Genomic DNA, 13,546 nt, shown 5'->3' on the forward strand with positions numbered 1-13,546 from the left:
ATGAAATGAAGCACAACACATTTGCAAGTGAAATCTTACCAGAGTAGCAAAAAGATGATATAGTATAAAATAAATAGCAACTACTGGTGCCCACATATGTCCTACAGCATTCAGTGTCTGATCCATAACATCCACCCATCCTTCTTGTGTGAGAATCTGAAACATTGACATGAATGCCTGCAAGAAATAGAATTACAAATATATTAACTGATTATACTAATATGGTTTTATTGACACATTCCTAAAACTGATTCAACAGAGATGCACACCTGTTTTAGTTTGCTTTTTTAAACTTTATCAAATGTGTTTAACTTTTAAAGCCAAGGAGAAGGTTACTTATGAGCTAAAGGAGAAATAAATAGCTTGATCTTTGACAGAACTTTAATCTTCAATTGTTAACACAGTCCCAGCTTCATTAGCCCATACAAAGAACCTTTTGGTTTCCTTCGTGGCTGAAAAAATAGAATAAATATCCTGAGCATAAGAGATTATTGTTTTGAATATTATACTGTATTGTAATTTTTTGATTATGCTTTTTTTCCCATGTTTCCTCTCTCTAAATGTACCTACAATAAAATGCTATAATTAAATATGACCATAAATTATGTTATCTTAATAGCAAAAGCATTTGAGGCACTCCACAGATGAGACTAACCAACACATGGTAAGGTCTCTGCACCTGCACTTGATTCAGCCAGTCAGACATTTCCTCTATATTTTGTAGATAGCCTTTTTTGTGGAACAATTCCTGCAACATTTTCAAATTCCTTGAGACCAGGTATACATGTCAAAACCAGAGGAAGTAATGGGAATGTTTCAAAAACTTTATTTATTTAGTGATAGGAAAATATGAAATAGGATAAACCTAGGAACCAGACACCTTTGAAACCCCGGCTGGAGCCGACAGCGCCAACCAGAATTGAACTCAACGTGAGCAATGTGTAACTGCAAGATTTACATCCTCCAAAGACATTGAGGAATGCACACTGCCTAGGAAACAGAAGTTTGAGTATGGTATCAAAGTGAAATACCTTGACAGTCTCAACTGTCTCAATGAGGCCAAACTATTGCACAAGTTTCTTTTGCTTTTGCCTGACCTTGAAAGTATTCTTTTTCCAGACAGCAAGGATCAAAGCTGGTATCTTACTGAAGTTTATGCATAACAAAAACGTGTTAGAAACTGAAAACAACAATGCAGCCTACAGCTAACAGGATTCCTAGAATTCAAAATGTTAACACAGTTACAAGGATGTATTAGATCTGTGCTCAGTGTGCCCAGCAGCAGATTAACACATTAATGTGATGGCACAAAAAGAAAAGGATTCTTCTTGTCAAACCTGTGAGAAAACAGTATCCAGACAGCCCTTCTCTGCAACTTACCCTGGGCCAAAACCTGTGCTGGAAAAGCTGAAAACATGTAGCTATATGAACTTACATGTTTGGGAAACAATGACATGGTTCTAATTAATTTTTAAAGCTGCTGGCAAAAATAACTGTGTGGGAGACCTCAAATTTATATTATTATTATAAACCACAGGAAAATACTTTGCTTGGGGTCTTTATCAAGTTTTCAGAGTTTTTCAAACAAAACACTGATTTCTCTAAGACATTTCTTTCAATGTTTCTTCTAAACCAAACCATTAAGGTTTATCCCCACCCTTAGGGGAGTCCACTTCAGATTGTGACTTCTCACCTGCAGTAAAAGAAAATTTACTCTAGAGAAGTCTGTGCATGTGCATGCACACAGTACTTTTGGCTCTTTGTGAGATCCCTATGGCTAACAATTGTTAATATTTGGTGAGAAGAAGCTGGTTCAAACTATATGAAGGAGAATGTGGGGTGACTTGTATCATGAAATCCAGTGTATCTCAAGGACTATATGCTTAAAATTTGAAAGGAGGGCCTGAATTACAATACATTCTGAGATGGGGTAACAGGACTGGGTAAGGCAGGGACAATCTAATCCAGTGCATGTTGTTATACAGGCACTGCATAAAAGACACTGCCTTTCTGCAGTGCCCAGTGTGAGAGGACAATTTCCACGTCTGTACCCAGGGATTACCTTGGAGAAAATTCCCTGGAAAAAGAAAAGAAGTGGCAGAAGGTACTAAGCAGTATCAGAAGACCACTGATACTGCCAGTGATTCTTTCACTGACCGCAGATAAGGATCCTAGCACTAAAGCTTTTTCTCCACTGTTGGTTTAAATAATGTATATTTTAAAGTGCAGAAATTGAATCATGTTGCCTCTAGGTCATATTCTTCTTGGAGGAAGAACTATGAATTTTTACTCTTTTACAGGGTTCACAAACATTTAACTGCTGTGGGTTTTGTAAGTCATTTGCCTGCTGACTCACACAAAAAAGTCCCTTATCAAAGTCCAACTTAGTTTCTAATTGCTGCTGTGTTCTGTGGCACTCTGAAGCAGACAGAAGAACAGACACCCTGCTAGGTTAAGACCAAGAAGTTTGAGCGTTGTTTTTACAGTTGCTTTTCAGAATGAACTCACTCTAATCAAATTTTCAGAGATGCTTAAACCTACAAGTCTAAATTACAAGAAGTGAAGCTGAGATGAAATGGAGTAGACCAAGGCATCCAAATGAGAAATCACAAATGTTCAGAGAGAAGTTAAATATCAGATTTTAATTTCTACACCAGAAACATCCTGACCAAATGTGAAATCCCAAGCTTTCTTTTGAGCATGCAGATCCCCCAGAGGACAAAAACTACCATGAACTAGAAGTAGCAGAGAAAAATGCTGGCAACTACTTTTCTGTAAATTCTTTAGGGTGGTTAAAGTTTTTGGTATGTCATGTATTTGGAGAGGCCAAGCATGAGAGCTGAAATTTGCACAGTGCTCTCTGCTTTATGTTTCTGCCAGTAATCTTGGCCTCAACCAGCACATTGCCAATCTGCAGCCACAGCCACCCTTCAAATGAGTGCCCCCTCCCAGCCATGTGCACAGAATCTACATTGTGCAAAATTAAAAACTCTTGGTACTAACTCTTTTCCTTATTAGAAAATCATTTGCTGCCCATGCAAGGCATGCAGAGAAAGAAACATTTGGGATCTTTATCTAGGAAAGGCCTTTTGTAGCCAGGTGAGCATGCATTAAACAAGCAGAAAATCCAGCCTCCTTTAGATCTGCCAGGGGTGCTTTAGGGTGAAGAAGACAAGGACCCCATCAGTGCTCAGCACTGCTTCTGATGTCTCAGGTTCCCTTTGTGATGGGGAGCTGAAGCTAAATCAGGCAGCTGTGACTTCCTGCACTCAGAGCCAGGGGCCATCGTCCATGGTTGGTGTAGCACTCTTTGCTGAAGCATAAGGTGGGCACTACATTAAATAACAAACCCCACTGCTGGCTTTAAAAACACCTGAGGGACTGGACAACTGAACTAGTGCAGTATCCTTTCTTCTGAATGGCACTTAATTACTACAGACTACTGCTTTTAAAAAATACATATTTTACTTAATTCTTCAATTTATAAAAATACCTTCAGTACTACGTTGTGGACTCATCATTAACACAATTAATTAATGTGGAGAAGATATTAATTTAATATCAAAAAATCTAATCTTCCATCAAAACCAGTTGTCAGTAAAACATATAGTTTTATAAAATGGCCTTTCAATGTAATTTAAGCATTTTATTATGATATTAAATTCCAGTATAATTCAAAACATGAGTTTCAAGTAAATAAGGCAGTGCACAATGAATATGTGCTTTGCACCGAGCAATCTTCTTTGGAGCAAGTTATTTTTAGCTGAAAGGTGTACCTCCCACTGTTTATTTTAAAATTAATTTGAAATGCAACTAGCTGGCAGAATCAACATCTGTGAAGACGAGACTTAGAAATTTATGCAAATGTTGATTTTCTGAATTAATTTGTGTTATAGAAAAGACTGTCAATTTCTTTGAGTATTTATGCCGTATTACTTAATGAGCTGTTTTGATGATGGAAGTCAAACTACCTTTTTATTTATAGTGTAAGACTGGCAAAGGTTTGGTAGAAAATATGAGCCAAAGTGCCATTTCTGACATCTTGCCCAACTGTTACAGGGGTGGTGCCACACAAATTACTACTTACAGTTATAATGTACTTGTCTTGTAACTTGTGCTTGCCCACAAAATTTTAGGGACCAAATTCCACTGGCCTAATTCATGGAAGCAGTTCTACAGTCATAGGGACTGCTTCTGCAAATTAAGTTAATGGGATTTAGAACATTGCTGTAATAGCCTTCTACCAGCAGAAACTTATGTTTTCCTCCTGACACAGTCACAAGGGGCTCAGTTACGCCCTGAAAGAAGAGTAGCCATCCCTTAAAAACGTGGCAGTGATACTGAGATTTTAACTGAACCAGAGAATTAAGACTGCATTGTTCATCTTTTTTTAATGGGTATTGCTAAGGTTGAACTAATAGCTCACACCATGAATTTTTTCCAAGGTCAAGGCTAGGAGCAGACACTTGCTTTTGTGAAAACTGGGGAATTGTTGTTGGGATTATTTGGGCCTGGCTTTCATCTTGACCCATTTAAAAGAAGGGCAACATTCCCAACTTTGTAAATTGAGACAGAGCAGTCAGAACACGGCTGCAAACTTCAAAAGAAACCAGGGCATGGAGGTCAGAGACACTAACAGTGTGTTTTTTTCTCCATACAGTAAATTTTCTCAGCAGCTACCTTACACCTATGCATTCTTCAGGGGGCCCAGCCACCCCGTCCTTCCTCACGGCTCAGTTTGTGCAGCCCAAGAAGACCCAAGTGCAAAAATAAGAGATAGCAGATGGTTAAAAACAGTAAAGCAAACATCTATATTTTTGTACTTAGTATTAGAGAGAAAGCCAGTCCATTTGGCAAGTTGTAATGGCCAAAAGAAGGGTGAAATTAGTAGCTATGGCAACAGTGAGCTTGTGCCTATTGATTTTCATCAGGAAACCATGTGAAAACATGCAATTTAGAGACATTAGCAAAAGGAGGAGGTCTATTTGTTCCAAAACCCATACTGTGCCTTCTTATAAAGCACTTAGTTTCAAAATGATTTTAGGTTTTGTCTGTTTCAATGTAGAAAGCATTTTAATGTAGAAACTTAAAATTTAGCCTTTAGTGTCACCATTTTTGTTATCATGCTTGTCCTCCCTGTATTTTTAACTGAAAACTCACAGCAACAATCCTGGCACTTTAAGGTTTGCTCTTCTTGGAGGGTAAAATCCTAATAATTTATCTTAGCAAATTCTGGTATTGCAGACTTAATATCATCTCATATATTATACAGCATGTCTTCAGTCATGTTTTGAAAATAATTAGAATTGTCTTATTGCAAACAGATTCAGTGATCTTTCTTCAGGGAAGAAAATTTGAGAACTCCCAGACCTTGCTAGGAAGACACAGTCCTTCAGAGGGATGCCACCATTTCACACCATCAATCACAATTTTGAGTACAAAATTTTCACTGACTTTTAACGTAATAAAAGATGCTTTACTATAAAACTACAAAAAGAAACCACATACTGTAAATTTTATGCTTCTGAAACAAATATAACAAGGTGAATATGAATACATCAAAAAAATAATGAGGGACTCATGCTTCTGGCTATCATAATAATATTGAAAACATTTCAATTCAGTATTGCTGTAACACTCTTCTATTGCTGTTAACAGCTTTTCTCTTTTTCCAGTACTTAAGTCATAAAATAGAAGACCAGTAAGATATGTCCTGTTTGTAAAAACACCTTAAAATTTATTGGTGAAAATATTTTCTCATTCTTCTTTTCTCATTCTTATATGTATTTAGTATTTACAGATTCCTGTTAAAATTCAATATGCTAGAAGCCCTTATTGAAGCTTAAATGGCAGCAGATAAAATTCTCAAAATAATCCAAAACTTTACTAATGTATTGATATAAATTGGCCATCTTTCATTGCAAGTGGATCTTTCTCAGGTATTTATATCAATTTATCTAGTTAAAATGTGAAGGTGATTACAATCCTGTCTTATTTTGATCATACTGCAATTATTCTTTCAGGACTTTCACTAACACTTTACATAAATAATAAAATAATTATAAAAAAAAAAAATTCCATGGTGATTGTAAGCCTGTAGTTTTTTTCAGAAGTTGTACATGGGAATTGAGAATAGAATATGGTGGTAATATCACCTGATTTAGAGAGCTGATTTAATTAGAAAAGCTTAAGTTTTATTTTATTTTTTTTTTCTTCAGCATTTAATGAATGATACTGAATATCTAATTCTAGTGGCTGCTTTTCTAAGCATGTTTTCCAAAATGGAAAGCAAAATGGAAAGGAAATGGATGGTGTTGCATTAATCCCTGTGGGTAGGCATTTTTTGTTCCACATTGGATGGCCAGCTTCCCATAGATCAAGTTCAGCTTGATAATTAGAAATTGTTGTTTAGCCATTTTGTTCGCTAAATACATGACCCTTGAGGCTGTCTTATTCATTGTTATTTAATTGTTCCAACCAATGCACTTCCACTAAAATAGATACATTGGATAACCAAACTGGAATGACAGAAACAAATAAATTGTCACTGGAACCAATCCATGTACACTCAGTCTAATCCACTATTAAAGAAATTGTGCTATTTTCATTCAGAACAGTGTGCTTCAACAAATACATTAGCTCAAATTTCCACTGATTTTCAATGTTCTGTTCTGAATTAATGTAATGTCCATAAATATCCATTATTTATACCCAAAAGGCAAACTTATTTTGTCAATACAGACAGGTTTTACAACCCTGCATAAAACAAGCATTTCTGTACAAATCAAGAACAACCACTTTCATAATAGAAAGATATAAATCATGTGTATACAGGTTTTATATAAATTCTTGGGCTATATTCATGCCTGTGGACATCAATTCTCTTCCTGTGACATGACAGAGTATTGTTAAGCCGTATGCTGTACTGTGTCATCATCACAGTGCATCAGTGAAATTTCTCTGTGCTCCCTTGACAGCAGAAATAGAATACCTATCTCAAGGATGGTTTTCACTACAGAAGGACTACAGGAAGACTATTACACCCATAAAATACAATTTTTTAAAACCTATACATATGGAGATAAACTGCTTCATATTTCTCAGAAGGAAAGGAAGACTGCTAATATAATAAGAAATATGATAGAATCTGTTCAGGTTTGGGCTGGGATAGAACTAATTTTCTTCCTAGTAGCTGGCACAGTGCTATATTTTGGATTTAAGATGAGAATGATGTTGATAATACCCTGATGTTTTAGTTGGTGCTGAGCAGTGCTTGCAGAGTGTCAGGGCCTTTCCTGCCTCTCACCCCACCAATGAACAAGCTGAGGGTGCACAAGAGGTTGTGAGGGGCAGGACAGATGATCCCAAATGACCAAAGGGATATCCCATCACATATGGCATCCTGATCACCATATAAACTAGGGGAAAGCTGATTATGGGCTGCAGACTGGAAGCTGGCTGAGCATCAGCCAACATATACTGAGCACTGGCATTGCAGGCCACTGATCTTGTATATTTTAGTTCTTTTATCATTATTGTCTCCCCTTCAGTTTCTGTCCTACTAAAATTTCTTTATCTCAGCCCACAAATTTTACTTCTTTTTCCCCCAATTCTCTCCTCTATCCCACTGCAGAAGAAGGATTGAACAAGTGGCTATATAATGTTTAGCTCTACTGGCCAGGTTAAACCCCAACAGAATAACAGAATCATTAGGATGGAAAGGACCTTTAAGATCACTGAGACCAATCATTTACCAAACACTGCCAAGTCTGCCATCAATGGTAAGAAAATATCCACAATAGGAAAATAATGACAAGCAATGAGTAATCAGTGCTTTTTATACTTGCCCTTGGAAAGGTTGTGAATCTATCCAGTTCTTCCACAAAGCAAAACATCTGTAAACTGATTGCTGACATTACGATCAAAAGGCTGGCAGTAAATACTACCAAACTTCCAAGTTTTTTTCCTGGTCCAAAGATCTTATACACAAAATCCTCCAAAGCAGGAGAAATCTTTATAAGTCGAACTACTCTAAGAACCTGCAAAGAAAGAGAAAAGTGCAACTGTATCAATTATTTGATTATCACATTAATCAATAACTTTCAAAATATCAGACATTCATGGCCAAAAAGGGACCTGAAGCCTTGTAGAATAATAAATATCAAGTTGCCATCACTTGTAATAGATGACAAGTTGTGTGTTAGGTTAAAACCACAAAACCAGGAACATAAGAAGCATTGAGACATACAGGCATGGGATGATTGTAGAGGCATGGGAGGACCCAAGGTCTCCAAGGCCGTAGTCAATCACTGATCATGAAGAGTCATTACAGACATGCAATTGGGTGAAGCTGGTTTTGGGGTAACAACAGGAACAAAAACATAGACAAAACACACCACAGATATAAAATATGAATGTAATGTGGAATTAGAGACCAAAGGAGGTTTATAGTGTGTTACCAAACATAAGACTGCCTCCAGGTAGGAGTCAAAGTGCATCAGTCTAGACAGTCTAGATTTAGCAACTAAGAATCTACTGAAGTGCTAGGTAACTGGCTCCAGTTATCATCACTGTTAAAATTTCATTCTTATACTAAATGGACAGGGTCTTGAACAGTCTTTGACGAAAGCTCTGCTTTGAGCAGCAGGCTCAATGAAATGGCTTTGAAAGGCCACGTCTAACTTGGATTTCTCTGATTTTATGATGTTTGCTATATCAGGTAAGATATTCACATAAAGAATTGACAAGTCTTCTTCCCCAGATCATCTTTCCATTTCAGTGACCTGAAAAAATTGTTTGGCATTATGTACCACATAACCTAGTAAATTTGGTAATGAACATATTTTGCTGTTTCATATTATATATAACATGGGAAATTTTGAGTTGTGTTTCTCAATATCAGAGAAACTCAGTATCTCACAACAGCATTGTTTGCCCCTGACATATCTGACACTTCACAGTACTGGCAGCAAAACTTTGATCTTGTGTGGAACTCCTGACCCATTCACTGCTGAGTCTACTTTAAAAGAGCTGCTGACAGCTCTGATTCTCCTGTTTCTGCCATTGATGTTGACAGAGTGACATGAACATCAGTATCAGCAACAGGCAGTGGCAGCAACAGTATTTGCTGAAGGCAATGGACAGCAGCATATGGGGCAAGTGAGATTCTGCAGTTCTTAGGAAGAAAAAGGTTCTCTATTTCAAGGTATCATCTGGGTTTCCACAAGAATCATATTGAAACTGAAAAGTAGGAATTACAGTGCAATTATTGTCTGACCTTATGTACAAATCAAATACAGTCACTATGCTGTTTTTGGAAAGAAAAGAAGTATGACAGAAGTTCATACAATGAGCTCACTGTAGCCCTGTAGCTTGGTAATAGTGTACACCTTTGGATTTCACATGAAGCTCATCTCCCTATCCATTTGTAAGGTTTGCAGAATATGCTTGTCATCTAGATTTAACTACCAAAGGGGGGGGAGGGCAGGTGGGAGAGAGAGAGAGAATGAACTCAAGAGAACAACTTATTCCAAACATACCAGAGCCCCTATGTGAGATGGGATAAGCATCCACTGTCTTCAGAGGCAAAAAAGACTCCTAGATTCAGAGATTACACTAGACAGCTTAACTTTCACAACATTAGCACAAGGTGAGATAAAGTCCTTTCTTTCATATTGGCACCATGACTACATTTCATATAATCTGAGTACATGAAACTGACTACCAAGGCAGATAGTGAGATGAGTGAGATTTCCAAGTACTATTAAAATGTAAACAGTGTGCCTTCTTACTTACAACACTTACTCATGGTGTAAATGTTGGCTCTTTTCCCATCAATATTAGTTTCAACACAGACCCCAGTGGGGAGAAGATTTCATACTAGTTGGTATTCTGACTGGTGTTTTAGATAAACTCAATTATCTGCCTTACTTTTTTCCTCTTTCTTTGGGGAACTTTAATTGACCTTTAAGCCACACACTAATCTTATTGATACTATTTGGTTTCTTCATTTATTTTCATTAGGTAACAAATTGAATCTAGCAAAAGTACATTCTAATGAATTTATGCATTTTGTGTAATTGGATTGCAAATTGTATTAAATTTAGGAGCTGTAGAAGATGCACTATTTGAATTAAATAAAAAATATATTAAAAACAAATCAAAATTAATAATACAAAAAAGGAACCACAGCTCTCTTACAAATAATGGCTGCATCTCCTGCAAGGGATGACAGTTATTCAGAAAATGACTCAGCAGTATTTTCCCCAAGCACAAATACAATACCATCTCCTCAGTCCAGTATAGGTTAAATTCTGTTTAAATATCTCCCTTTAATGCTGGTTCATTACAGATCTGTGCAATAATATGCAAAATCTGTCATCTCTCCACTGATTTTATGTCCTACAGATATAGCTAGATAACAGTCCTTTGCTGTAGTCTTTCACAGAGGGCTTTGTAAAGCATCTTGAATGAATGCACAGTGAATGCAAGGAAGATAGGTGGGAGGGTGGACAGTAGCCAAGGTAGTAAAGACTGAGTGATGTCTTGGCAAAAGGTAATGATATAGACCAATGAATAATGCAAACTGAAATGTATGTGAGGAGGACTAGACAACCAAACAATAATTCTTGCTTGCTATCCTGGAATGTGTCAAGAAGGACTTCTGTTTTCAGTAATCTGTTTTGCTGGCTGACAAAGAACACATTTATACTGTCACCACGAATACCTAAAGGTCTGGAAATCTGCCTAACATTAAGACTTATACATGTGAAAAAGGCATTTTGACCTTGGTTGATTTGAAAATGTGTTATCTAGCTTGCCCAGAACTTAACTGTGGAGGAATATGGTGTGTATATTACATGCTGACTTCAAAGGTAGTCTGCAACCTTCCAATCAGTCACCTCCTGGGGGACTTGAATTGCAAAACACAACCCAAATCCTTCAGTGTGGCAGGTGTTTTTGCTTGTAAAAAGTATGTCTTTCATATATTTTGGAAGAAAAAAAAAAACACATCTTGAAGTTTTCTGTCATAAAAGCTAGCACTGTGTAATTAAAAAAACACCACCACCTCCATTGCTCCATGAACTAATTAAATCCATTAAAAATAAAAGATATATTATTTTATTACCAGCATCTGCCTATATTTTAATCATACTCTCAATCCTATGAGTTAGCGATGATGTCGTTCACTTAGTCCAGCATTCATAATTTATGTTGAAAATTCTTACGAAGAAACCACCAGTCATAAGCAGATTATGTCCTGATAAATATGAACCAATTTGCTGACTGCTTTAACTGAGAGTTCCCAGCTACACTCCCTGTGCTTTTGACACAAGAGTGCAATTGCATACTCCTGACACATCATCCTTCCTTGCACCTTAGATGCATCATGCTGCATGGAGTAACAACATTCTACATATTTGGACAGCAAAATCAAAGCTATAATGACTTAAAAGTCTTCAAATTATATCAGGTGAAAACAAAATAGATTTTTTCATCCTGAAAGCTTCCTTGAGGAGGTTTGCAGAACTATTCAGAAAAAATACAGGATGACATTTGCAGAAATCTGAAAAGGCCATTATGTTTCAACTCACACTTGGGGAGACTGCTTCCCCCATGCTGTATTCATGTTTACAATATGTGTCATATAACATTTATTGACAGAACACTGTCTGATGATTTCTTATTTTTCCCTATTCAATATTACTTATTCACCATACCAACCCATTAGCTGAATAATAGGCAGATATCAATCCTTTATAATTTATATTCTTTAAAAACCCTTTGTTTAGCACTGTGTAACATAACTCATAATGAATCCCAATGCTTTCTCCTAAAACTGGATCAACCCTAAGCACTTGAAGGAGGATGAATTGGGAACTGGTTGGGCTGGCTGACAAGAAGAATCAGTCAGAATGATAAGTCAGAATTAATCAGTCTTTTTTGGGTCTCTCTTTCCTGCTCTTTCTGCAAGTGAAAATGCAAGAAGAGCCTCAATAAACACACTGGCTCTAGATAAGGAATGGCTGGAGAGATAAAAAACCCAAGTCTAGGATGATTCTGGAGAAATTTTCTCAGAAGACCCACAGTAACTTAGCATGTGACTGCCCCAGAGATGAAGATTTGGAGAAACAACAGCAAGTGAATTGAGGCCTCAGGGAGAACAGCCAGGAAAGTAGTGGTGGACACTATGGGAATGTGATACTCTCAACAGCTGTGTAATAGCTCAAGGCTCAGTGAAGAACAATGAAGAAACAAACCAGAACTTACTGAACAGTGCAGCTCAGATAAGAAATGGGAGTTACTGATAACAGAAGGGACTTTTCAGCAAAGTTAGAAAGAATGCTATTTTTGTAAATCCACCCAATGAACATAGAGAGAGAGAGAAAAAAAAACCAGAGATTTTTTAATTTTAAAGTTATTCTCAAAATGAGTCAATACTATGAGAAAATTGAAATTTGTGTGAAATGTAGACGGAAACATTTTAATTTGGTAAATAGGATAAAAAGTAAAAGTAGCTGATCATACCTGAAAATATGTAAATTGAGAGTGATAGAGGTCTGGATAAATATGGAGAGTGGTTCCAATTACAAGCAGCAACTCAAACTTGTGTAGAGATGAGCTGATGTATCCTGTGAAACCCAAACACCAGATCTTCAGAAGAGCTTCTAAATCAAACAGAACTGTAAAAGCAACCTAGATGGATATATAAAATAAGAAAGATGCATTCAAAACACTGAGTTAAATTAGAAGTTTCTATGTCATGATGTCTATCAGGGCACTGTATGGCAAAAATAAAGATCTTCATAATATTTAACAAAACCACCCATATTCTAAACAGAATAAACAAAAATTGATTTCACTTCACAAAATTTTCTAGACTCAACACAGACAGGTAGATTTTGTGATTGGAAAGCATGAAGTAGTAAATCCATCCAGATGATCTTTCACTTTAAATATATATATAAAAAAGAAAATATGATGATATGACTTTTTCAAAATTTGAAGCAACACGTATGAGATTTCTGAAGAATTTCAAGAGAGCTAAGAAAGACAACAAAGCTTGAAAATTGCTACTTCAATTTTCTAAAACATACATAGTAATACGACAACCAAAACAGGTAGAAAAGAGGTAACGGTTTTTAAGCCCTTAAAACAAATTTTAAAAGGAGAGGAAATTAAAATTCAGTCCAGAATTAGTTAATTTTCATAATGATGTTTAAGAACTTGGACATGGTGGGAAGAAATCTACTTGTAGGGAATGACTCTGGGATTCTTCCAGACATTTTTCTTGAAATATTTGCACAGTAAAATTTATAATGTTCAGTTTGAACAAAATCATAGGTGTACATCTTCAAGATTTATTTTCTCTTATTTCTCTCACTACCAAAAAAATACTTCTGGCTAGGCACATTTCCTCATGTGCCTTCTTATTTTACCACTGTATGTACTTCCACACTTTCCAACAGCCAGTATATGCAATGGAAATGCTTTTCTGTGACTCAGAAATATTACTCTCTGACCCTTTACACACACTGAGGTTTAA

General features: G+C 36.4%; 1 protein-coding gene across 1 annotated transcript in view; it reads right to left on the minus strand.

Annotated features, from left to right (window-relative positions):
• The window catches only part of NALCN (sodium leak channel, non-selective), a 225,785-nt gene that overhangs the window by 91,515 nt on the left and 120,724 nt on the right, over window positions 1-13,546 (minus strand). The window contains exons 12-14 of the mRNA XM_059839301.1: window positions 12,529-12,696; window positions 7,848-8,039; window positions 40-177 (exon numbers count right to left, since the gene is read on the minus strand). Of these exons, the coding sequence (XP_059695284.1) occupies window positions 40-177; window positions 7,848-8,039; window positions 12,529-12,696 (498 nt within the window). The remainder of the gene's footprint in view (window positions 1-39; window positions 178-7,847; window positions 8,040-12,528; window positions 12,697-13,546) is intronic.

The sequence above is a fragment of the Haemorhous mexicanus genome, chromosome 2, assembly GCF_027477595.1.
Source record: "Haemorhous mexicanus isolate bHaeMex1 chromosome 2, bHaeMex1.pri, whole genome shotgun sequence".
NCBI lineage: Eukaryota > Metazoa > Chordata > Aves > Passeriformes > Fringillidae > Haemorhous > Haemorhous mexicanus.